This window comes from Rosa chinensis, chromosome 2 (genome assembly GCF_002994745.2).
Source record: "Rosa chinensis cultivar Old Blush chromosome 2, RchiOBHm-V2, whole genome shotgun sequence".
Classification (NCBI taxonomy): Eukaryota; Viridiplantae; Streptophyta; class Magnoliopsida; order Rosales; family Rosaceae; genus Rosa; species Rosa chinensis.
The window spans coordinates 70,853,212-70,878,298 of NC_037089.1; the positions used below are offsets into that span (position 1 = coordinate 70,853,212).

General features: G+C 36.9%; 3 protein-coding genes across 5 annotated transcripts; 1 reads left to right on the forward strand and 2 right to left on the reverse strand.

Moving 5' to 3' along the window:
* Nucleotides 1-2,504: 2,504 nt before the first annotated feature.
* LOC112189934 (VQ motif-containing protein 22) lies at nt 2,505-3,602 on the reverse strand. The gene has a single exon (XM_024329330.2). The coding sequence runs from the start codon at nt 3,514-3,516 to the stop codon at nt 2,767-2,769; it is 750 nt and encodes a 249-aa protein (XP_024185098.1). The 5' UTR covers nt 3,517-3,602; the 3' UTR covers nt 2,505-2,766.
* A 7,860-nt stretch (nt 3,603-11,462) lies between these two features.
* LOC112189790 (cytochrome P450 97B2, chloroplastic) lies at nt 11,463-16,470 on the forward strand. Of its 2 annotated transcripts, XM_024329145.2 has the most exons (15): nt 11,463-11,592; nt 11,701-11,903; nt 12,401-12,581; nt 12,866-12,973; nt 13,273-13,357; nt 13,472-13,710; nt 14,112-14,285; nt 14,511-14,558; nt 14,669-14,728; nt 14,847-14,933; nt 15,042-15,130; nt 15,453-15,544; nt 15,739-15,800; nt 15,879-16,025; nt 16,123-16,470. In XM_024329145.2, the coding sequence occupies exons 2-15, from the start codon at nt 11,761-11,763 to the stop codon at nt 16,345-16,347; spliced, it is 1,740 nt and encodes a 579-aa protein (XP_024184913.1). In that variant the 5' UTR covers nt 11,463-11,592; nt 11,701-11,760; the 3' UTR covers nt 16,348-16,470. The 2 variants fall into 2 exon arrangements, with proteins under 2 accessions (XP_024184913.1, XP_024184914.1); XM_024329146.2 differs by lacking the exon at nt 11,463-11,592 and having other exon boundaries at nt 11,608-11,903.
* Nucleotides 16,471-16,750: 280 nt separating this feature from the next.
* Nucleotides 16,751-22,426, reverse strand: LOC112189531 (protein FAR1-RELATED SEQUENCE 2). Of its 2 annotated transcripts, none has more exons than XM_024328872.2 (9): nt 22,245-22,426; nt 19,717-21,998; nt 19,573-19,629; nt 19,425-19,490; nt 19,258-19,321; nt 17,480-17,542; nt 17,332-17,397; nt 17,123-17,197; nt 16,751-17,029 (listed from the first exon to the last, which is right to left on the reverse strand). In XM_024328872.2, the coding sequence occupies exons 2-6, from the start codon at nt 21,946-21,948 to the stop codon at nt 17,511-17,513; spliced, it is 2,451 nt and encodes an 816-aa protein (XP_024184640.1). In that variant the 5' UTR covers nt 21,949-21,998; nt 22,245-22,426; the 3' UTR covers nt 16,751-17,029; nt 17,123-17,197; nt 17,332-17,397; nt 17,480-17,510. The 2 variants fall into 2 exon arrangements, with proteins under 2 accessions (XP_024184640.1, XP_024184639.1); XM_024328871.2 differs by having other exon boundaries at nt 16,751-17,035.
* Between the last annotated feature and the right edge of the window lie 2,661 nt (nt 22,427-25,087).

Consider the following 25,087-nt stretch of genomic DNA (forward strand, 5'->3'; position numbering starts at 1 on the left):
TATTGCTGATAAACATAAGGAGCCTGCAAAGACTGAACCCAATGTGCATACTGATCAAAGTGAGATTCGAGGAAGAAGCTATTACTACTACTACAAGCGTGCTCTCTGGTATCTACTGCTGTCGATGATGGTAAGCATGCCTGCTTGGATAGCTCTCATCTTAGTTTGGAATTCAACCAGCCCCAAGCTAGCTAAAACTGCAACTTTCTAAAGGAGACGCCAATTAATGTAGGCCTATACTAGTAATAAGGGATTCCGTTCATTGAGTCTGAACTCGTCTATCTTTTGTTTTTCAAGTATAATGCTACTGTAATATTTATGAGAGCGATAGAAGAAGAAGGTCCTGAATTTGAATCCGTCATGCCTTGTGCGTGAGTTTAATCTTGGGCATCCATGACAATGACCAATTGAGCATTAGAGGGTTATGCTTGACTGGTGGCCACATTATTGGGTAACCAGGCCTACATACGAGTTCCACATATTACATTTTCATTCATAGGCGTACCGCAATACATTATGAATGGTTTTTTCAATTCATAGGGTTTTAATTTTGGTGCATCGGGTCAAATGTCAGAATGATATTCAACTTTTAAATCTTAGATTGGTAAAAAGATGTACCTAAACTTTCAAAAATAAATAAACGTAATATCTTTGTCAATCTTTTATTAGTGATATGTCAATTGTAAAGATAATCATGCACATATTTCAACCTTCGGAGTATGACATAATCTAAATTTTTCTAAAGACGTTTTTCTAACACAAGATTTATTAACCAAGATGGGACGTATATATACTGTAGATGTGTGTGGAAATGCAATTGTTGAAGGAGTACGATGGGTCATTATGTACATGGTTCTTTGGTATAGCATAAGGTAGAATAGTAAATATATCCACGTGTTTGACATATAAAAAAAATTATATATACATATAAATAAATAAATAAATATATATATATATATATATCTCGAAAGGTTTCAGGTGGCTAATGATGCCCGCCGGACGAATGAAACTGAAAAACCAATCAAAGGTTGATGTAATCTTTGTGGATCAAAAGGCACCCATTTAAATTCAAATTAGCAAACATTAGGGCATATATATTTGACTTGTGAAAAGTGCAATTTCTGCTTTTCACGCCAAATGGGTCCCTTGCTGAGCTCGCATTCAGCCCCTTTTCCCTCTCCATTTCTCACTCAAACAGATCCCTATCAGTCACGGATTCATGGAAGCATCGCCGGACGCTCCACTCCCGTCGCCCACTTTTTGAAAAGGGCAAAACGAAAAAAGATTTAGCACTTAGTTTTAATTGCTTATTTTTGTTTATAGATGAAAAAAGAACACTTTCCTTCTTGGTTGGTCCTTAGTATCACACTTGGACACATTACAATCTGTGTAAGAAAAATATTCGCAAGAACTCTTGTATTTGTAGATAGCTACGCAAGTACATAACTAGTAATTGTCGATTGCTGTGAGATCGTCAATTGATTTGAGTCTCAATATACCAGCAAACTTCACCGCAAGAATGGATGATGATTGAATAATAACGCTCATGAAATAATGTAAGTATCTTTTATATTGATTTCAACAGGCAATGTGACAAACATGTTAGCAGTTTCTAATTTTGCTTGAATCAATTTGGCTAGCTGTAATGTCACTCACTCTGTCCATTTACTATTCTCGGCTTTACAATTTATTTATTTTTCAATAAAGAAAGCTCGTGTTACATGACCGCAGTAAACATAGGATTAAAATACCAATTACCTTAACCTTAGGTTCTCCTTTTGAAGAAGCTCATGATGTGTGTACAAAACGTTTTTTAGGTTTACAATCAAACTAAATAAGATATGTATGGTCCCCCTCATTACTATATAAACCTAGTCCGATCTTTTGGAAAGATCAGAATGAGCAAAGGATATGTTTTCATATTGGGGTATTGAGGGAATATATGTCCATATATGGAACCTCTAGTATCTTTGTTAGTTTCCAATTCGCGAATGTGAAAGAGTTAGCATGCTACCGTTTAGAGTTAGGCTAACATTTAATTAAGAGTACTAATTAACTATTATGGTTGCAAGACTTGTTCATATCGAAGAGTATAACTATACTAATTAACTATTATAGAAGATGGCCAAACAACTGGGAAAATGTTAATATCCTCCATTATCATAGGGTGGCTGAATTCGTACAGCTTTGTAAATAGCAAAATCCAACATCGATCAGAGCTACATTGATGTGATATTACTTTACTCCTAAACAAAGAAGCTCCATCCAAGAGAAAATGTATACGGATTACTTGAGCAATATTGTGCCTTCGCATCATGACTGGTTCATCGGATTATTGTATAACTTTACCAAATAAAAGGAAGGAAGCTACAAAGCAAATTAAAGCATTGTCGGATTTGGAAAAAAAAAAAATTGAAGCAATCTAAAATTGAAAGATATGAAATAAAAATGACAAATAAAAAATGAAAAATTCGTCTTAAACTTAAATATATGAAAAAAATTAATGTTCTTAACTATTAGACCTACAAGTCTTGATCATTAGTTCATTACTGACTCGAGATACATTTTTTTTTTTTTGAAAGGATCGAGATACATATTTTAGAACAAGCAGAACGGTGGAAATAAAATTTGGAAACAAATACATTTTAGTATGAAAATCTATATGGAAAAGAAAGCGGATGTAGTAAAATAATGTACATTGGTCAAGAATTGTGTCCCTAGAGATAAGTCAGTCTACCTAACTTCCTTTTCAGCTTTGTGTCCCTCTCAATACAAGAAACTGTTGCTCCTGTTCTCATTGGAGGAATTCGAATTAGGCCTACCACTTCCAACCAGACCAGGCTGCCCTTGCACTTGGGACGAAAACTCATCAGAAGAAAATGAAACCCCCATGTTTGTGGGTCTTGCCGATGATGACGAGCTCATTAATCTCTGAACAAACCCATGATTATCACTGGTATTATTGTTGTTCAGTGAAAGCAGATACGGGTTTTGCTGTTGCTGCTGAAGCTGTAGATGGTTGTACCCAGGTGGCACCATCACTGAAGCATTAGGGTTCACAAACCCTTGTCTGGTCCCAAGTCCGAAACTGAAATTGGTTGCACCGGGCTGGGTGGTAAACGACGCCGTACTTGGGCCGCCAGTGAACTGCTGCACCATAGCGCGAAAGTTCGCAGTGTCGGTGTTGAGCAGCGTGGTGGGGGTTCTTCTGGAAGCCCTGGACCGTTTTCGGACCGGCTTGGAAACCCGGCCTTCCGGGCTCAAGCTGTTGGTGTTGTTACTGGAGCTGGGATTCGGTGCAGCAGCAGAAGCTGTAACGGTGGTGGTGGTGGTGGTGGTGACGGCAGTGGCTTCGTGATGAGAGACAGCTTGGTCTTGACCGAACAAGCCGGCACCGGAGGACAAGTGGCCGCCGTGGGACGACAAAGGGAGGGCTTGACCGGAGAGGGTGTTGTTCTGGACGTTGTAGTATTGGAGCCAGTCGCTGGGGTTGGACATGGTTCCACTCAGGGCCATAAAGCAAAGAAAGAAATGTGAACGGAGAAAAGGAAGTGGTTTTTCTTTCTCTGGTTTGGGGGAAGGAATATGAGAGCGTAGGATTGAGGTATATATGGTGGCTCTGGGAGGCTGGTCAAAAGTCAGACTTTCTTGGTCACGTGGCATGGCACGTGGGGTGGGCTACCTGTGTGGTGTGGTTTCTGGAAGGAAAAGTAATAGTTGTAGTCTGGTCTTTATAAAAGCTTGGTGTAATGTTAGTGCGTGTGCATGGTTTCCCGGAAGCAACAGCAGTCGCCCTAGGTTTATCGGAATGGCGTCACCGGAGATGGTGGCCACGTCAGGGTGGGACACGTGGTGGTGGAGGTAGGTGACTTGTGTGACACTTGTAAGACGTCTTCTAGTTAATTGGTGAGAGGAGAATGGAGGGAAGTAGGGTTTTTGGGCCTTATGAACAAGGAAGAAGTAACTGAGTAGCTTCCAACTTCCAAGGTTTGTCTTTGTTTGATGATGCTGAGTCATGGCGGCCCAAATGGCACGGTGCTACTTAAGTATGGTTTAGCACTCTAACTACAACTTTATGGACGTAAACAAATGGGTCCTTGACCCAAAACATCAAAATGAGCAAAAATTATCTCACTTACCCAAATCCTAACTACACAATTTAACATAAAAGACAATTTTACCCTCAATCAAATTAATAAACTACCCATATGTCATCTCTCTCTCTCTCTCAAATTTGCAGGAGTGTTGGTGCAAGCACTGAGGCGCCGGCGAGCCGATTTACACTTCATCGGCGACGAGACTGAACTCAACTTCATCAGCGACAACGAATCGGACCTCAACTTCCGCTTCTGAGGAGCCAAATCACCGCTGGATCTGACTACCTCCTCGAGGCTCGACGCTGCTTTCCTATTCGACCTCAACACTGCATCTAGTAGAGGATGCCCTTACAACAGTGGCCAAGGAAAGGTTTGATCCTCTGTGATTTAGAGGCGACGAAGGAGCGAGAGTGAGGCTGGGGTCGTGGCAGGCGAGGATTGATCGTAGAGGAGGTGATAAGAGAAGAACCAAGGCGGGGCGACCTGCGGTGGTGCCAACAGGAAGAAGCCTGAGAGAGCTACGGTGGCATGTCTTCACGACTTCACAAAAGGGAGAGGATGTGTGGTTGAATTGCCCAAATCAGATTTTTTTTTTTAAGTAATGGGACAGAAGGAAAGAAAAAAAAAAAAAGTTTTGAATGTCTATTGGGGGGTAATAGATGTTTTGAATTCCCTCTTACCCAATAGACGTTTTGAATTTCCTCTTATTCAATAGACAGTTTGGCTTAATTTGTTTAGGGTTTTTGTCTAAGAGTTTTGAATGTCTATTGGGTAAGAGGGAATTAAAAAAAAACTTAATTGGGTAAGTGGGAAAAAAATCCCAAAAAATGGGGTAAATGGACAAAAACCCTAAACAAATTGAGCCAAATCGTTGGGTTTTTGGCATGTATGTATCTACTTTTGGGATTTAATTTGATTTGGATCGAGCTTAATTAATTTGTAAATTTTATTAAAGTTTGAGTTTCGATTCTTTGAGCTCAAATGTCCGAATTCAAGTTTGAAACTCGATCACAAGAAATTAGATATTTAGACAATATTTTTTTATTTTTTTTTGGGATGTGCAATTTGACATTCTTATATTTTTCTAGTTGTCTCATATAAATTATACCATGTTTCTTCCATTTCTTTCTTGTACAAAGCCTTTGTTCTCTTTGCATGCTTTAATGATTTGCTTTTCCTTTCCTGACATTTATACAATTTGTGCAACATATCTAATTCTTAACAAACAAAAATTCAGAGTTCGATATTTGGTTTTAAATCTTACGAAAAATAAATAATTAAAAATTAAGCTATAACAATTTTTGTATATGAGTCGAACTTAAATGATTAAATTGAGTTCAAACCTATTTTGATTGGTTACATATTAAATGAGTATAAAGAATTCAGACCTTCTTTGATTTCAAGTCGAGTCCCATCTGGACAGGCTAAACTAGCTAGATTCGAATTAAGCTGTACAGAAATTTTTGAATGACTAAAGTTCAAAACCAGACGCATATCCCTTGGATAGCTCAAGCACTAGAAGTATCTTTGTCCTATTATTGAGGCCTTTATGTTGCTGAGGCGAGCAAAAGTCAAGCTTCTGAGCAGATAGGTTGAACTAATTTAAGTTTTTCATTTGTTTGTTAGTGCTTGTTTATTATCTTATTTTGTTTCATTAGCTAAAAATTTAATACTTAAACTAAAGTGATGCTGAGAGAATGAGAGATTAGCTAGCTTATAACTTTGCTCCATCATTCATGTAAAATTTCAACCTCCGCTGATTTTATAGAGATTAATGTAGAAAATAATTTGAATTTTTTGTTTTCTTTTTTAGAAAATAATTTGATCTACCTTCTTAAATAGTTAGACAATAACCAGGTTTTTCTATCTTATGTGATCATTTTTCTCATTCTTATTAAGTCATGTTTGGTTCACGGAAAGTAAGCATCAGAAAATGAAATTTGTTCATTTCCTGCGTTTGGAATACAAAAGGAAAGGAAATACTTTCCTGGTTTCCTGAAGGGAGGAAAAATGAGGTGAAAAGTGATTCATTCCAAACACCAACCTCGTTTAGTTCGCGGAAAGTAAGCATTAGGAAAGGAAAGTTATTCCTACCCTGTGTTTGGGATGCAAAAGGAAAGGAAGTACTTTCCTGAAGCAAAGGAAAATAGGGGGGAAAATGGTTCATTTCATACTCCAAAGGAATCACTTTCCCCCATTCTTTCCTTGCATTTATTACTCACAACATATTATTTTATTCCATTAATTACATACTTTTTAACAACTTTCCGGATAACTTTTCTTACATTACCAAACATCGGAATGGAAAGTTATTCGGAAAGTTCATTTCCCTTCCCATGGGAAAGACAAAGGAACTATTTTCCTTTCCGTGAACCAAACGAGGCCCAAAAAAATCACTTTCCCCATTTCTTTCATTGCATTTATTATTCACAATATATTATTTTATTATATTAAGTACAAATTTTTAACAACTTATCAATGTTACTAAACATCAGAAATGAAAATTCACAGAAAATGTCATTTCTCTTTCCATGAAAAAAATAAAATAATTACTTTAATTTCTAAGAACCAAACGAGACCTTAGTAGTAGATGAAGTTGCTTTGGTTTTCCTCATCCTAATTAGCAATTTAAAGATCTGAGTTTTCCAGAACATGCATAGACCCCTAACCACTATGAACTAGCCGTGTCTCAAATCCCGAAACAAAACATTTTAAAACTAAAACAGGAACGCAAAAGAAGAAAACAGAAGTCAAGCATTAGTCATTGTTTGATTATTTCTTAATTTCTTTATGTTCTCTTTAGGGTTGATGGATGTAGACTTTTCTATTTTGAATGTTCTTCATTTTATGTCATTTTAGTTTTTCCTCTTACCAAGTTTTAATTATTCGTCGAGCGCTTCACTATGTCATTTCATAATACGTATTCAATGAGGTTATATATGGTTTTCTTCTCTTTGTTTCAGTTGAAAAATTCTCCAACGTATCTAACCCTAAATTTCCAAAGGCATCAGTCAGTCGGCCACATTTGGTTCAAACTTGATTAAGAAAGATATATCTATAAAATTCTGTACCACATTCTTCTTCAATATATAGTTTTGCCTCCCTCCCCCAACAGATAAATGAAGTCCGTCACCTTCAGCTCTCAACCACACAGACGCAGGGTCAAAGAGTATATAACATGTTAGGCAGAAATGTATGATTGAGATTGAAGAATATATATTAATACAAAGATGATAGTGATGTTGATTTGAAACGCATGACCCCTCTACTGGCAATATTGAAGTATTGCCCACGTTCTTATTGACTAGTCAGAACTCACAATGTCTCTTAAAGTTTGTATCTTCTTGCTCAATCTGCGGCAACCATGACTGATCGATCGATGCCTTTGTTTCTGTCCGGAAAGATCCAACAAAACCACCGAATAATCCTCCACTTCAATGAAACATACGACAAGGTTCTCTGATGCATGTTATGAGAATCAAAGTACTAAGATCGATATTGTATGTGGAGATGATGTCTTTTATGTTAAATGAATAACTAAAATATATTTTATTATTCTCATATATATTGTTCGCATATGTGGCTTTGATATCCCGTGATTGAGTAATATGAAATTGAAAAAACTTATGATTTTGAATCTTCTAGTCCCAAGTTCTATGTGCAGGTTTTTGTGGATAACTCTAATTTGGTTAGCTTAAACGGATGTAAGTAAATGCGAATACTTAACCTTAATGTTATAGTTACATAATTCAGAGTTAGAACTTTGCGTGCTCTGCTAATAATTTAATGGTGTCGGATAAAATATATGTTAAAACATCCGAAAGAAACTTAGATGGAAGCAATAGATGCCAAAAACTGGATCAAGCAATTTGCTTGAAAGAGAACACAAGCAATCAGCACCATCAGAAAAGTAAGCAACGTAAATGGGCAAATTTATTGATCCACACTCTGGAGAAAACTCACAGGTAGCAATTATTTAACAACTCCACTAGTTTCAGTAACAATCTACCTTATCCGAACTTTCAATTCCAATGTTTAGGTTGTCAGTACTCTGTGGCAGGTGAAATAGGCCATCCTCACACCCAATAAGACTCCAGGATCAACATCATGCTTTCAAATCTGTCAATAAGTTTATATAGTTGGGCATATAAATTGGAATTCCCCAAAACTGAATATAATCCGCGCCAAAGTTTGGTGCGGTTTTAACACCGAAAATTTCATTGTTTGGGTTGGTCCATACTCCATACCAAACCGAAAATACAGGACAAGAAACGGTTTTACACTTGGAAAATCATCTTATACCGTACAGAAATTATTATTTACTTGTAGAAATTATTCTATGCAACTAGGATACAAGTAACCCAACACTTATAAAATAATTTCAACTCTTGATATTTATTATCAACCTTATTTTTAAAAAACAAAAGGTTTATTTAATGCAATCTAACCATCAATTCATGTTGGTACAAGTGCACGTCGGTGCTCTTAATCTTCTCCCTTACTTTTTCAGTATTAATTAACAGTATTAATTAAGCAACACATCAATCATTTCTAGTAAAAGTCGAGTGCAGACAGCAATATAGGACAACTGCAATTGTCAATTTTTTTTTTTTGTCTTGAATTGCACCTTTTTTTGTAAGAGAATTTTGAATTTCAGTTTTCAAATATTTTATTTGACAAAAATTATTAAAATAAATCTTATTTTACATGTAAAGAAACTAAGAGTAAGAGACTATTATTTATTAAAAATCCCAATACATATGTACTGGTTGTTTGGTCAAGAAATCCAGGATCAACAACATGCTTTCACATTTGTCTAACAAATTTATATAGGTGGGACTTGGGATTTGGGATTTAGGATTGGTCATCCACCATCTCTTAATTCTCATTCAGATTAGGCCTCATCAAAAAGCCCGTGAATCAAGTGGGCCGATGGAGGCCCACCGACTCTGAGGGCTAAAAGTCCGGCCAGGCCCGTCAAAAAGCCCGTAAAAGCCCGTCTTGGTGGGTAGTGGGCCGGCCCGTCAAAAGCTCGCAAAAACCCTGCCCGACCCACCACAAGCCCGCTAGGCCCGACTAGTAAAAGCCCGCAAACAAAAAATATTATATAAATTACACATAAACTATTGTGCATAATACCTAATTTAACTGAATTACTGGGAACTGGTCAAATGGAATTAGGAGTTGTACCCTATATGCACGGAAAGCCCAATGTGTCTAGTTTCTGAGGAATTTTAAGGTTTGCAATTCTAACTTTTCTAGAAGGAGTTATGGCAATTTAAGTGAAGAAAGTTCAGCTTGAACGAGAATCTGCAACACATAAACTGTTGTGCAGAATATCTAACTTCACTGAATTACTGGGAACTGCTCGGATGGAATTAAGAGTTGTACCCTGTATGCACGGAAAGACCCATGTTTCTAGTTTATGAGAAATTTTACGGTTTATGATTCCGACTTTTCTAGAAGGAGTTATGACAATTTAAGTGAAGGCAGTTCTGCTTCGATGGGAATCTGCAACATTTTTTACAAGTTCATGTCTAGAACCGAACTTCGCTGAATTACTGGGAGCTGCTCTGATAGAACTAGGAGCTGTACCCTATATGCACGGAAAGCCCCATGTGTCTAGTTTCTGAAAAATTTTACGGTTTGCGATTCTGACTTTTCTAGAAGGAGTTATGGCAATTTAAGTGAAGGCAGTTCAACTTTGAAGGAAATCTAGAAGGCCCAGCACATATATTTGGAAATATTCAGTGTGCCACATCATCATTTTATGTGTGTGTGAGTGTGATTCTGTTGTAATTTGGCTTATGGTGAATTGGACGTTCTCATATTTTTATATAGAATATGTGCATATATATTTTACATGTCATGACTACAGTTGACCGATTCGATCAGATTCAAAAATATGGTGAAATTATCTAAATTTTTTACCATACTTATAATTTATTATAATAATCTCATCCAACAGTCGGTCTTTCCATTTTATTTGAATTGATAGAGGTTACCCTTTGGAGTGTATGATATATAAATATAGGTTTATAAGAGTAACTAAGTTTGACCTAGTTGATCGATTCGAAACGAAAACTAAATTGGCTGAAATTTTTACAACCACTATAAAACATTACAATCTCTCCATCGAGCGGTTGGTTTAGCCAAATTCATTTTTCACTTCATGTTTGCTTTATAATGAACTTCAACAATTTAAATGCAATGTATAAGTTATACAACTTTAGGAAGCAAATTGGTATAGGCCAATGTCTTTGAAATTAAAATTGAAAATTTTATTTTATGTTCACGTACATCCATCTATGGAATATTTACAGACGTTATATGAAAAAATAAGCACGTTTCGCGGTCGTTGTGTCATCGGTCAACTAAAGAAAACATACAAGTGACGACGGTTGACCAATTCGATCGGATTCGAAAATATGGTGAAATTAGCTAAATTTTTTACCACACTCATAATTTATTGTAATAATCATATCCAACGGTTGATTTTTCCATTTTCTTTGAATTGATAGAGGTTGCTCTTTAGAGTGTATGATATATAAATATAAGTTTATAAGAGTAACTAAGTTTGACATAGTTGATTGAATTCGAAACAAGAACCAAATTGGCTGAAATTTTTACAACCACCATAAAACATTACAATCTCTCCATCGAGCGGTTGATTTATCCAAATTCATTTTTCACTTCATGTTTGCTTTAGAATGAACCTCAACAATTTAAATGCAATGTATAAATTATACAACTTTAGGAGGTAAATTGGTATAGACTAATGTATTTGTAATTAAAAGTGAAATTTTTATCTTATGTCCACGCACGCATCCATCGATGAAATATTTACAAGCGTGATGTAAAAAAATAAGTACGTTTCGCGGTCGTTATGCCATCGGTCAACCAAGAAAACATACAAATGAATACGGTTGACCAATCCGATCGGATTATAAACTATGGTGAAATTGACTAAATTTTTAACCACACGCATAATTTATTGTAATAATCACATCCAACGGTCAGTTTTCCCATTTTCTTTGAATTGATAGAGGTTGCTCTTTGGAATGTATGATATATAAATATAGATTTATAAAAAAAATTAGTGTCTTTAAATATTTATTATAAATAAAGCCCACAAAGCCCGTTCCAAAAAAGACCCCAAGACCCGCTTTATATGAACGAGCCTGGATCCTTCGATTTATAATACAGCCCGGCCCGGCCCGGCCCGGCCCGCTTTGGCGAGGCCAAATTCAGATTCAGCAATTGTCTTGGGCTTCCGGGTTAGATTAGGCCCATACATACCAGACCAGCCCACTAACCAAATGCAAAAGTTGGACAAGAACCACAAAGCATTATGAAAGTGTTGGAGGGGAAGCACAAAGAACACAGATCCATACATTTAGTGCGCTTTGGTTGTTACACTTTGGATAACAGCCATGAACCATCCATGGTTAGTGGGCATGCAAGACATTGTGACAAGCAACCTCCAATAGAAACTGTAATTCATTACTCAAAAGTGTTAGCTTTCTTTGCACTCGATTTGATAAAAGTTTACTCTCTTCCATGTGTCAAGCTTAGCTTAAAGTAGTCGCCTTTCTTTCTGTAGTGTTCTGTATTATAAACCTGAACCAACTCTGCTGAGAGTCTGAGACCCAACACTTGCCTCATGGCCATGGCTGCTTATTCACTGTTGAATCCCTCTTCCCTAACTCTGCTTAATCTCAGCTTTCAGAGAAGTGATTTTGGTTATCTTCACTCTTCCTCCACCACTCATCTTCTCAACTCCAAGCTCAAACGCTCTTCTATCAGGTACCTCTATTTCTTTAACTGTTGATTTGTTAGTTTTCTTCAACTTGGGTACTCAGAATTTGGTGGAGAATTGAGAGAAAAGCATGAATAGGATGATACCCAGATACTCATTTGAGCATGTTATAACATCTGGGTCTCTTGTTTTCTCAACAATGAGAGAGAGAAAGATACTAGCTTTACTCTATGGCTTTTGTTCTACAAGTTCTGGGAGACCAAGCTTGCTTCTTTATTGATGCTTAGCTTATACTTCGTTTTGTTACGTCTTCTCTTTATCTGATATCTGAATTTTGAAACTCATACTTCATTTTGGTTCCATGGAAATTGAAAAGTTGAAGTATCTTTTGCATGCAAAAAATGGATCAAGTCCTGAGAAACATTGAAATTATGCTGTGTTAGGAAAACCAGAGCAGAGCATGTAGAAATTAAGAGTTTATTTAGCTTTTACACCTTAGAATTATACTAGAATTATCAATATGGGGTGGCATTGCTAAATGTAGGTGCCAATCGACTAGTACTGAAGACCCAAAAACAAAAAGAAATTTACTGGATAATGCAAGCAACCTCCTGACAAATCTTTTAAGTGGGGGAAATCTTGGGTCTATGCCCATAGCTGAAGGTGCAGTCACCGATTTATTTGATCGGCCTCTCTTCTTTTCACTATATGATTGGTTCATAGAGGTATCCACCCTTTCCAAACTTTGGTCTCTGTAATTTCTTGTCATGAATTCATTTATGGTCCTCTGCCCTTTGCTTGGTTTTGGCCTCGGCTTGGAGGTTAGATTTAGCGGCAAGATATGGAGAGAGTGGTTGGATTGAGGTTCTATTACAAGTTCACTTTCTTGTTCTAAATATTGATGACATATTCTTGCAACTGTGGTACTGAGGTTTGTTAATTAACTTATTTGGGCCTTATGAGTACTATTGTTCATTAACTCTCTGTAACCTTCTGTTGGACTTTACAGCACGGCTCTGTGTATAAGCTTGCATTTGGACCAAAAGCATTTGTTGTTGTATCAGATCCTATTGTTGCAAGGCATATTCTTCGAGAAAATGCATTTGGTTATGATAAGGTACTATCTAATTATATGCTCCTGGAATCCCATTTTTTGTAACAAGAAATTATGTCCAGGTCTGTGGCGTAACTTTCCATTAACCTTCAGAGATAAACCAATCGTTACTCGTTAGTATATCTTCGTAGTCAGCTTGAAGCTTGGGAGAACTTTTAGTCTTAATCCTTCCTCACTCCCATTAACATAGATAGCTGTTTAACCAGGGCATTACTGTCTGCTTTCAAAGCTTTTTTAACCAAGGCATTATAACTTATATTTTTGTTCGATCAAATTGCTTCTGGTTTCACACTTTCACTTAGGGAGTTCTGGCTGATATTCTAGAACCAATAATGGGAAAAGGACTTATACCTGCTGACCTTGAAACTTGGAAGCAGAGGAGAAGAGGTGAGCAGTAAACATTATATTTATATGGTTTGCACCTCAGCTGCTTGATCACCTCATTTGTAACTGATAATGGTTCAAAATATAGATATTTACCAGCCATGTATGATTGTGCAGTTATTGCTCCTGGGTTCCATGCTGTATACTTGGAAGCTATGGTCAACATGTTCAGTGATTGTTCGGAAAGAACAGTATTAAAATTTGAGAAGTTACTAGAAAGAGAGGAGCTGAATGGGAGAAAGACAATTGAAGTGGACCTTGAAGCAGAGTTTTTGAGTCTGGGGCTTGATATTATTGGGCTTGGTGTCTTCAACTATGACTTTGGTTCTGTTACTAAAGAATCTCCTGTCATTAAGGTTTGGTAAAAGGAACTTACCATTATTTTGGTGTTGTAATGGTTGTATGTTGCATTCAGTGCATATAAGAATATTTGGTTTTGATATGCTGCTTATGTGTTTTTTTACTGCTGTTGTGTATACATCTCTTACTCTCTTTGTAGTTTCTATTCCTACTAACTTCTGGAGTGAACAGAACTTGACAAATCAGATCAGTAAATACTAAATACTTTATATTTTTTGTTCCTTACCTAATCAAATGAGTAAATAATTGACCTAGTTTTGTGTAACTGTTGCTCTACGTGAGTTTGCAATATTACCTATTTGCCCCTTGAATCATTGTAAATTGTAGTAGCATTCATGCATGTCAGCTATCTTCAGTGCTAAGAATTAACATTCAGCTTTTTGCTAATACATTACAGGCAGTATATGGTACTCTCTCTGAAGCTGAACATAGGTCCACTTTTTACATCCCATATTGGAAATTTCCCCTGGCAAGGTGGATTGTTCCCCGGCAACGGAAGTTTTATGGTGACCTGAAGGTTATAAATGATTGTCTTGATGGACTCATCAGAAATGCAAAAGAGACCAGACAGGTTAGATGACATTTAAGCTGAATAACAATGGTGCAGGTGTGTAGTCATGTAATAATTGATATTTACTTTTGGGGATTTGAATTTAGATTCTGCACTAGATAGACCACTACACAGTAAATGTCCCATCTGAGCAAGGTCATGATTTACGTGCTGTGAAAATTTTAGCTATCCCTTTCACTAATAGCCAGTATCTACAAATATAAATTTGATTACATTCTGTGACAGGAAACAGATGTCGAAAAACTGCAACAAAGGGACTACTCTAATCTGAAGGTGGGGAAATATCCAAATGCCTTTTAAGCCGTTGTCATTTACTTATGCTAAAGATAAGTGGTTACTGGTAGGCACTTTGCTGAAGCGTTATAATAATGTAAAGTTTGCAGGATGCAAGTCTATTGCGTTTCCTAGTTGATATGCGCGGAGCTGATGTTGATGACCGTCAGGTAAATACTTGTGCAACTTCAGTTTTTTAAAGACGGGATTTTGAGATGAAAAAGAGGTTTAATAGGATATACTGATCTATGGTGCTTGTTCTATCAAATTGCTAATGGATTTTGACAGCTGAGAGATGACTTGATGACGATGCTTATTGCCGGCCATGAAACAACAGCAGCTGTCCTTACCTGGGCTGTTTTCTTCCTTGCACAAGTATGAATATTCATTTCTAACACAGATAATGTTTGTCAATTTGCACATACGAACTCTGTCATCCCACATCTGTGATGATACAGATGTAATGAATTTGCTTTGTTGCAGAACCCGTCCAAGATGAAGAAAGCACAAACAGAAATTGATTCAGTACTTGGACAAAGTCGACCAACTTTAGATTCAATTAAAAAATTGGAGTATGTCCCTAAGACATTTACTGAACTTTTTCCACTCACTTTCCATGCTTTATACATACAATGAGACTAGTCATATTTTGAACATTAATATAAAGGGAATGGGAGGTCTGAATCATATTGATGGTGGCTCAGTAAATTCTGAACTTTTTCTTCTTTATATGAATGAGCCCAAGCGCTAACATGTTTGAACAGCGCATTTGGATCTCATTTAGAGGTTAAGCAATGCTAGAGCCAAGAAGAGGCACAATGATTACTTCAATTAGGCTCATCTGCACCCTTGTTGGTTGCTCAAAGTAATACTCACGTGATGTTATCCTTTCAGGTACACAAGATTTATTGTTGCGGAGTCTCTTCGTTTGTATCCTCAACCCCCCTTGCTTATTAGACGTTCTCTAAAACCAGATACACTACCAGGTATTAATGTGGCAAAAGCAATATGGTCAAGCAAGAACATTTTATAAATAATTTTTGGAGAGTAAGAGATATAAGAACTGCAAAACTTGGAAATCAAGATTATCATCTGTGGATTGTATGAAATTACATCCATAGAAATGTGTACAGACTCTTTTTGGTTAGATTAACACAAAGACTTTATGTCCATTGTGCAGGAGGGTACAAGGGTGAAAAAGGTGGTTATAAGATTCCCGCCGGAACCGACATCTTTATCTCTGTGAGTAAAAGCATTTAAATCTCATTATGAATTTCTTGAACATTATAATTATATTCCAAAGAAAAAATGTTCAATCAGGTATACAATCTCCATAGATCTCCATATTACTGGGACCGTCCTAATGTATTCGAACCAGAGAGGTTTTCAGTGCAAAAGAATAGTGACATAGAAGGATGGGCTGGCTTTGACCCTTCTCGAAGCCCTGGAGCATATTATCCAAATGAGGTTAGTGTTTACCAGTCACACTACCTTTTTTGTAGCATAACTTCATGATCTCATATTTATGGTGTCAAGTAATGAAATTTATTATTGCACTTCTCAGATTATGGCAGATTTCTCCTTCTTACCTTTCGGTGGAGGGCCAAGAAAATGTGTCGGGGACCAATTTGCTCTGTTGGAGTCGACTGTATCTTTGGCAATGCTGTTGCAGAAGTTCAATGTAGAGCTAAGAGGATCTCCGGACTCGGTTGGACTAGTAACAGGGGCAACCATCCATACCAAAAATGGAATGTGGTGCAAATTAAGTAAGAGGTCTGATGTACAGTGACATACCAAACACAATGAATAGAAACAACGCGGATGATAATTGTCAAGTGTGTTCTTCTTGTTAACCAGCTAAGGCTGACATATAAATGAATTAAAGTTATCCAAAATTTCCATGATAAGCAAATGAAGCTTTTCCTGAAATGTATGCAAGACGGTTGTGAATGAGGGCCAGCATTGGGCCTCTAGGTATGGCTCCCAACCCATTGAGCCCTAAAAATATAAAAATGAACATGTTAGTCAGTATCAATTTTTTTTTTTAAATTTTTTTTATTTTTTATTTTAAAAAAAAAATTCTTGGTGACAATGAGAGTAGGGAGCTAATCCCTGATCTCAGTGATATTTAAACTCATGACCCGCTTTGTTGTGAATAAACATGGCAGAACAGAAGAAAAGAAGAGACGCCATTGATGTTAACCGTTCTTTTTCCATTTCAAACAATGTTTGTGCAAGAGAACAATAGTAAATGTGGATGGTGTGACATAAGTACTATTATATGTAAATTTATATACAAAAAAACTTGGGTATACTACTACATAGGAGATTTCTTTATATCTCCATCTACAAACATGAGGCTTTATTTACAATTGAACTACAATTGAGATCCCTTGCTTTATCAGCTACTGTGGTAAGTGCTTATTGAGTGGATGCTTTGATGTACCATGACAGCGTGAGGATCCTGCAGACTGTTCCTGTAGCCAAAGAAACATTAAGCTTTATGATATAAGAATCCTATATCAAATATGGAACAGACCAATTTGGGTACTTATAATGCACACCAGATCTTTTAGAGTGTCCCTTATGTCAAAAGAGCTATGCACAGCTGGTGCTCTGAAAACAAGTTGCCCCTGAAACTACAAGAAAAAAACCCAACAAAGCACACTGCTGCTTAGTAATTTTATTTTATTTTTTTGGGTCTGAACTTAGGAATTCTATATGACAAACTACGATACAGTTTTCCAGAATAAGAAGTGCAAAAATCCAGTACCATTCCTTGCATACTCTGTTGGGTCCCATAATGACCAACACGGGTTGGTAACGAATGCAAATGTCCCTGTAGAAAATCACAAGAAATTGTTTGTATCCTGAATGATGATCACAAATCCTAAATACAAGAATGTAAGCATGGTTCGTACCCGTGATGCCTGTTGATTGCCATAGTAACCATCACAGATAGGAGATACTGACTCCAACCGTCCCTGAGACAAGTATAAAACAAACCTTGATCAAACTTTACAAATTTAAAACATTAAACATGGATTAATTTCAGTTTACCCCCCTGAGGTTAGGGGTCGTCATCATGTTAGTCCCTCGAGTTTCAATTTAATCAGTAACACCCTTATACTCTCCAAATTCATCAGCCGTGTCCAATTTCTACTATTCCGTCCAATTTTGACCGTTAAGTTTGACTTTTGAGGGCTAAAATGGTCATTTCAAGACAAAAACAAATAAAAATAAATAAAACAAAAAAAATTGTTTTTTTTTTTTGCATTTTTTTTGTCTGTTTTTTTTTTTCCATTTTTTTATTTTCTTGTTTTTATTTTCTTTTTCTTAGCTTATTATTATTATTATTATTATTATTTTTTTTTTTTTTTTTTAATTTTGTCTTTAACTTATACACCACAAGTTATAATAGGTTTATAAAAACAAAAAAAAAACTCTAGGTGGTCAAAAAGTCACTCGCTGGTCTACGATATTTATGATATATCTCCGATAAAGCAAAGAATTTTAGGATATATCTGTAAAATATAATAGGTTTATAAAGTGAAGAATTTTAGGATATATCCCCAATAAAGTGAAGAAATATCTATAAAATATGATTAAAAAAATAAATACATATATTTCTTTACTTTATTGGGGATATATCCTAAAATTCTTCACTTTATTGTGATATATCTCCGATAAAGCGAAATTTTTTATATTTTAAACCTATTATAGGGTTTAAACCTATTTTATATTTTAAACCTATTATATTTTAAACCTATATTTTAAACCTATTATAGGATATATTTTACACCTATTATATTTTATAGATTTATTTTACAAATATATCCTAAAATTTTTCACTTTATCGGAGATATATCACAAATATTGTAGACCAGCGAGTGACTTTTTAACCACCTAGAGTATTTTTGTTTTTGTTTTTATAAACCTATTATAGGGTTTATTTGTAACCAGCCAGCGAAAAATTTTAGGATATATTTGTAAAATATATCTATAAAATATAATAGGTCTATAAAGTGAAGAATAATAGGATATATCCCCAATAAAGTGAAGAAATATTTGTAAAATATAATTAAAAAAATAAATAAAGACATTTCTTCACTTTATTGGGGATATATCCTAAAATTCTTCGCTCGCTGGTCTACGATATTTGTGGAACATCTCCGATAAAGCGAAGAATTTTAGGATATATCCCCAATAAAATGATATCCTAAAATTCGTTGCTTTATTGGAGATATATCACAAATATCGTAGACCAGCGAGCTGCTTTTTGACCACCTAGAGTTTTTTTTTTGTTTTATAAACCTATTATAACTTGTGGTGTATAGGTTGAAGACAAAATTATTTAAAAAATAATAATAATAATAATAAGTGAAGAAAGAGAAAAAAAATGAAAGAAAAAAACAGAAAAAAATGCAAAAAAATAAAAACGAAAAAAGAAAAAAAAAATCTTTTTTTTTTGTTTTTTTTTTGTCTTGAAATGACCATTTTAGCCCTCAAAAGTCAAACTTAACGGTCAAAATTGGACGGAATAGTAGAAATTGGACACGGGTGATGAATTTGGAGAGTACAAGGGTGTTACTGATTAAATTGAAACTCGAGGGACTAACATGATGACGACCCCTAACTTCAGGGGGGTAAACTGAAATTAATCCATTAAACATTGTAGTCAAGAAGAAAAGATTCATACCATTTCTTGCACTCTGCTGAGCACCATAACAGCTATCCTGAGCACGACCTTTAGAACCAAGTTCCTACAAATACATATAAAAGGCCATGTGAAAAAATTATATCAACTCTTATACTTGACATATTCATTGCCATATATTGGGATAACATAGCTATTTCAGATTTTACCCCTTGCAATTCCTGCTGAGGAACGTGACAACTATCAAGGTTATGTGCTCTGGAGTTCATCAATTCCTACATTTAAAATCAACAATGAAGTGCAGTATAATATGTTACAGTTCAAACACATTTTTTTAACGATAATCATGAGACAAACCATCTGCTGGTAGCTATCTTGCAACCTGATAGGTGTACCATCTGGCTCAGTTTGCCCCTACAATATATAAAAATTTCATTTCATGGCACATATCTATTAGGATAAATAATTAGTTTGCATGACAAAGATCAAGCCTTCACCAACCTTTCTTTTTCTGTGCGTTTTCTTTTTCTTAGACAACTTAGCCATTCCGCCGCTGTGATTCCCTTCCTCAAGATCATTTGACCCATGAATAGATGATGGATTGGGTACTGAAACCCCCCTTACAGAATTGTTGACATTGACACATTGTTTCAGTACTTCGTCTAATGCTTGAAATGCAATCTGGTAAGTTTCTGGAGACAAAGACCCCTCCTCACCCAATTTAACGGCTAATTTACACAGATCATTGAACCGCTGCACCCTGTAGTTAAGCCTCTTTGACACATCACTAACAGTGTGCCTAACTCTTGCATCTTTCATCCAGCGCTTCAAAATGTAATGGGATGGGATTCTGGAAACACCAGACATATGAAGGACCAGAAGTGCATGTCTACAGAGAAAACCTTTGTATTCAAATGAATGACATAAACAGCATACTCTTAATTCTGGTTCATTCCACGCTACAATGAAATTCTGCCGTTCTTCCAAGTCATCAACTCGGAATATTACAGTTGCTTCATCTTGACCTTCCTTATGCAAATGACAAGAATCTACTCCCAAAACCTCGCCTTGAAATTTTCTAAATATTGTATCTGTATATATAGTTGACATTTGTTTCTCAAAAGGTGAGAGTGATCTTAATTCAGGTTGTTTATTCTGTGCTTCAAAAGCAGCATTTGCTTCCATGTCGTACCTATCTTTCAAAAATGTTTTGTACTGCTCCATAAAATCCTTAACCATAGCTTCTTGAGATATGTACCTATCAAAAAATGAAGTTATACTTCCAGATCGTTCAACTGTTGACATTCCAGCTGAACACGAATCCTGCATATAAGCTGGAGCCCAGTATTTCCGATCTTCATACAATGAGAATAAGCAAAGGCGTTCATTTTCCCTTAGTTCAAATCTGTTAATCAATTTCCACCATCTCTTTTCAAATTGTTGAACAGTCCAAGACCGGTAAATCCATTTGTTCAATTTTGCCTGAAATATTGCATCTTCATTTATGGAACCCACATTGTCATGAATCCTAGTCAATACATGCCATAAACAAAAACGATGGCATGCATCAGTAAATACATCTGCTACAGCTTCCTTCAAGTATTTCTCTTGATCAGTAATAACCACTCTTGGAGCTTGGCCACCCACAGCTTTTAGCCATGTCCGCATTAACCAAACAAAAGCCGCTGTAGTCTCATCTCCAAGCAATGCACATCCAAGTAAAATGTACTGAAAGTGATGATTAACTCCAACAATAGGAACTAAAGGAATTTTATAGTTGTTTCTAACATAATGAGTATCAAACAAGACTACATCACAGAAACTGTTATAATCACGCCTACCGTTTGCATCAACCCAAAACACACTTCTCAATCGTTTGTCATTGTCAAACTCTATGGCATAGAAGAAGTTGGGATTCTCGTCCTGCATACACATCAACTGTTCAAACATTACTTGGACATCTTCCTTATCTAAAGTGAACTGCAGACCCTTCTTCTGACAAGCAACAGTTGCAGGTCTCTTGTTTCTTCCCCCTAAAGCATTAATAAAACCATCCCCCATCTCATGGTTATGCTCCTTCACAAAACTATGTATATACCATTTTTCATTCTCTCGCTTCTTCATTTGCAAGCCAGCTTTGCAGCCTGTGCTCAATAGTTGGATTCTTCGATTTTCTGTATCGCCATCTTCCTGCTTTCGATATCTAGAACATGCAAGCTTTATGTCAATGAATTTGCCAGTTTTTTTAGAGCGCCGACTGGCTATAATTGTGACTCCAAACCCCACCGAGCGAGCATATTCTCTGTAGTAGGAATAAGCATCTTCCTTAGTCTCAAACTCCAAACCATTTTCAGGCTCACGAACAACGAACCCCTTATCAACTACATTCGCCACAACATTGTTCACATCATCTTGCCCCTGAAAATCAGAAGCACTTTTGTTTGCACTCGACCCACGAGCTTCCCCAACAGCCTCACCGCTCTTCTCAACATTCATCTCATCTGTGGCATCCACAGTATTAACAACCCCCTTATCAACTACTCTAACTTCAACATTGTTTGCATCATCTTGATCCTCAACTCCGGAAACACTCTCGTTTGTTCTCAATCCATGAGCTTCTTTAACATGCTCACTCTTCTTCTCAACATTTGTCTCCACAATATTAACATCTTTATCCAACCTAGTCTCTAACTTGCCCTGCTCACATGAGGGCAGTTCAAGATCTATCTCCATAGAACAAGCTATGCAAATTCAATACAAAAGCTCAGTTTATCAATCTTTACCTGAAAAAGAAAATAAAGAACCAAACTTTCATGAAACTATGAACTATAGCTACCTTAAAAAATTAAGCATTAGCATCTTTTTAGTCACATACCCATATTTCCTACGCCCTCCATAACATTAAAACTTTAAAAAGATAAGAAATTTACAGGGTAAAATAACAGATTAAAAAGCTTAGAATGAATAACTGTGCATCAGAAATGTTAAAAGTATGTGCCTTTTTGGGTGCCCAGGATTCAAAATCTTACCAGAAAAAGATGAGCAAATCAACATGTCCAGTCAGATATGAGATTTGGGTATTTCAATTTTGCTTTTGTTTTGATTCAGTTTTGCCCAGAAAACCAGACAGACGAGAAATGAAGCTCCCTGAACAAAGAGTGTGCCTTCGCGCGTCGATTTTACGCGCTGCCACTGACTTGAGAGGTTTTAATTCGGAGCGGGTTTAATGACTTTTATCCATGTAGCTCGGGTATGACTCGATGATTTTTTTTTCAATGTTTGTAACTATTTTTTTTTTTTGAAAGAAAAGTTCATTGAATTAGCGATTGAAATCGCTTAAGATGGCATCCCAATGGGGAGCAAACAAAGGCTAGAAACGCCTAGGTGTTAGAGCTAAGATAGAACAAACTAGAAGATGTACTACATCAACCGGTTGTTCTTGTACAATAAAACTCTGCTCTGAAACTTTTCTAGAAAAACTAGCAAATTCATAAGGTAAATCTTCATCATCCTCAAGATAATTACCAACAAAAAAACCATTGTCTTGACCTTGAAAATTGTAGACCCAACAATCAGAATTTGCGAGTCGGGTATGCAAAAGATCAGCATACCAATTAAACCTAAACTCGACCTAGCATAAGGGACACTGCTCGCCAATGCACGCAATTGTGGTACTCACAGCGTGACTATACCAAGACTTTTTATAGAATCTAGGAAGGCTCGATCCATATGAAAAGAACCGCATCACACTCAGAGAGATAATCCAACGTAACATAGAGTCAGGTAAAGGGTCACCCGGGTCCCAAATCCAAAACCATGGGAAAGGTTGGCCCAACATACTGGCGTGGGCCCAATACCAGCCTACTAGGAACACCCAAATTACTCTGGGCACCCAACGGCGGGCACCAAGAAGCTCTGCCATCTCTGATCACGGCAGTGACCGCAACCAAATCAGCCACCAAAGTAAAGCCCAGCCATCACCGTTTAAGGAAGCAGAAGCCAGCCTTTCTCGATGTCGAAGTCGCCGCCCGAACCAGATCCAAGTGAAACCCATTAGCAGCAATCCCCATCGTGCCTGCACCCAATCTCTCCTCCACCAATCGCCGACTAGGATTGGCAGCGCATCGATCAGAGTACCGCCGGGATCCCACAGCCTCAGACAACCCCAGACTTGAAGGCATAGCATAAAGAAAACCCAGTCTATCAGATCACTCACCGTTGGAAGAAAGTTCCGTAGAGAGATGAGCGGCTTGCAGCTATGGAGAGAAGGGCTCATGCGCTTGAGCGGACGCTGGAGAGGAGGCGCATGAAGCCTCCAGAAAAGCCACCTATCAGCGGCGGCGCTAGGGTTTAGCACGGAAGATAGGTTCTCGCTCTCTCCCATCTTTTTCTAGGTCCGTTTCATAAACATTCTCTTGCCATCTTTGATATGAAGATAATATGTTGACTGTTTGTAACTATTTCAATTGCTCAGTGTTATGCAATTTTCTCCTTAAAAAAAAAAAACGTATTCGTTTTGAGACCTTCTACCATGTCAATTTATTTAGACCAATGTGCTCGTTTTTCTCGAGGGTGATATTGTGATGTTAATGGAAAATAGATAGACTCTAAAGAATAAAAAAATTTGGACATGTTTTAGGGAATCAGATATTGAGAGAAATTTGTTGTGTATTCTCATTGATAATAGAGGTCTCTTTATATAGAGGATTACAATGCATAGAGTTAGAATCATACAAGGAAAGATAATCTCTAGATTCTTCTAATTGAACCCTATTACCACTAGGTCAAGTAACCTAGAGTTTGGATCAAACACAAATAGAGATATCCTTAAACACTCCCCCTTGTGTTCTCCAAACGCAGTGCTTCTCTCGTTGTCTCGTTAAAAACCTTGCCGAGTAACAAAAACCCAGTGGGACAAAAATAATAAACGGTTGAAGGGGGAAAAAGAGCACAACACACCCTTCACTATTCGAGACGAACATGTAGACATCTCCCCCTGATGTCTGTGCCTCCCCCTGATGACTACGATCATGGGAGTTCAGATAATTTCTGCAAGCCAATTCTTGCCGCATGTTTCTCGAACGTGGATTTGGGCAATGACTTAGTAAACAAGTCTACCGCATTGTCCTCAAATCGAACCTGGTTTACTTTGATCTTGAGGAGCTTCTGTTGTTGCTGATTATAGAAGAATTTGGGCGATATGTGCTTGGTGTTGTCGGCTTTGATGTAGCCTTGCTTCATTTGTTCAATACAAGCAGCATATCCTCATAAATGCTCGTTGGCTCATCTGTGGTAGACCTCAAACCACAATTGCTTCGAACATGCATAACTATGCATCGAAGCCATATACATTCACGAACTGCTTTGTGAAGAGCAATAATCTCTGCATGATTCGAAGAGTTAGCGACTAAGGTCTGCTTTGTAGACCTCCAAGATATCGCGGTCTTTCCCATACTGAAAACATAACCAGTTTGGGAGCGACCTTTGTGTGGGTCAGAGAGGCACTCAACATCAGCAAAACCTTCCAAAACACTTATATCGTTTTGGGGTGGGGAGATGGAACGCGGTCCACCATATGTGGCGCCTCTGACACTAGATGGGTCAGAATCCATATTCTCTCTATAGGGATAGAACAAGCTCATATCGATCGTGCCACTTAGGTATCGAAAGATATCTTTAACACCAGTCCAATGGCGTTGTGTTGGCGCAGAGCCATATCTAGCTAGCAAGTTCACAGCGAATGAGATATCTAGTCTTGTGCATTGTGCTAAGTACAATAATGCGCCTATTGCACTAAGGTAGGGCACTTCTGCCTCTAGCACTTCTTCATCGTCATCTTTTGGACGAAATGGATCATTCTTTGGATTAAGAC

Coding starts and splice junctions, on each gene's coding strand:
- LOC112189934 (XM_024329330.2), bottom strand. CDS start 3,516: ATGGCCCTGAGTGGAACCATGTCCAACCCCAGCGACTGGCTCCAATAC.
- LOC112189790 (XM_024329145.2), top strand. CDS start 11,761: ATGGCCATGGCTGCTTATTCACTGTTGAATCCCTCTTCCCTAACTCTG. Junction 14,934..15,041: donor CTGTTTTCTTCCTTGCACAA/GTATGAATATTC, acceptor GCTTTGTTGCAG/AACCCGTCCAAGATGAAGAA. Junction 16,026..16,122: donor GAGCATATTATCCAAATGAG/GTTAGTGTTTAC, acceptor TGCACTTCTCAG/ATTATGGCAGATTTCTCCTT.
- LOC112189531 (XM_024328872.2), bottom strand. CDS start 21,948: ATGGAGATAGATCTTGAACTGCCCTCATGTGAGCAGGGCAAGTTAGAG. Junction 19,491..19,572: donor AAGATAGCTACCAGCAGATG/GTTTGTCTCATG, acceptor TTTTAAATGTAG/GAATTGATGAACTCCAGAGC. Junction 19,322..19,424: donor CTCAGCAGGAATTGCAAGGG/GTAAAATCTGAA, acceptor ATGTATTTGTAG/GAACTTGGTTCTAAAGGTCG.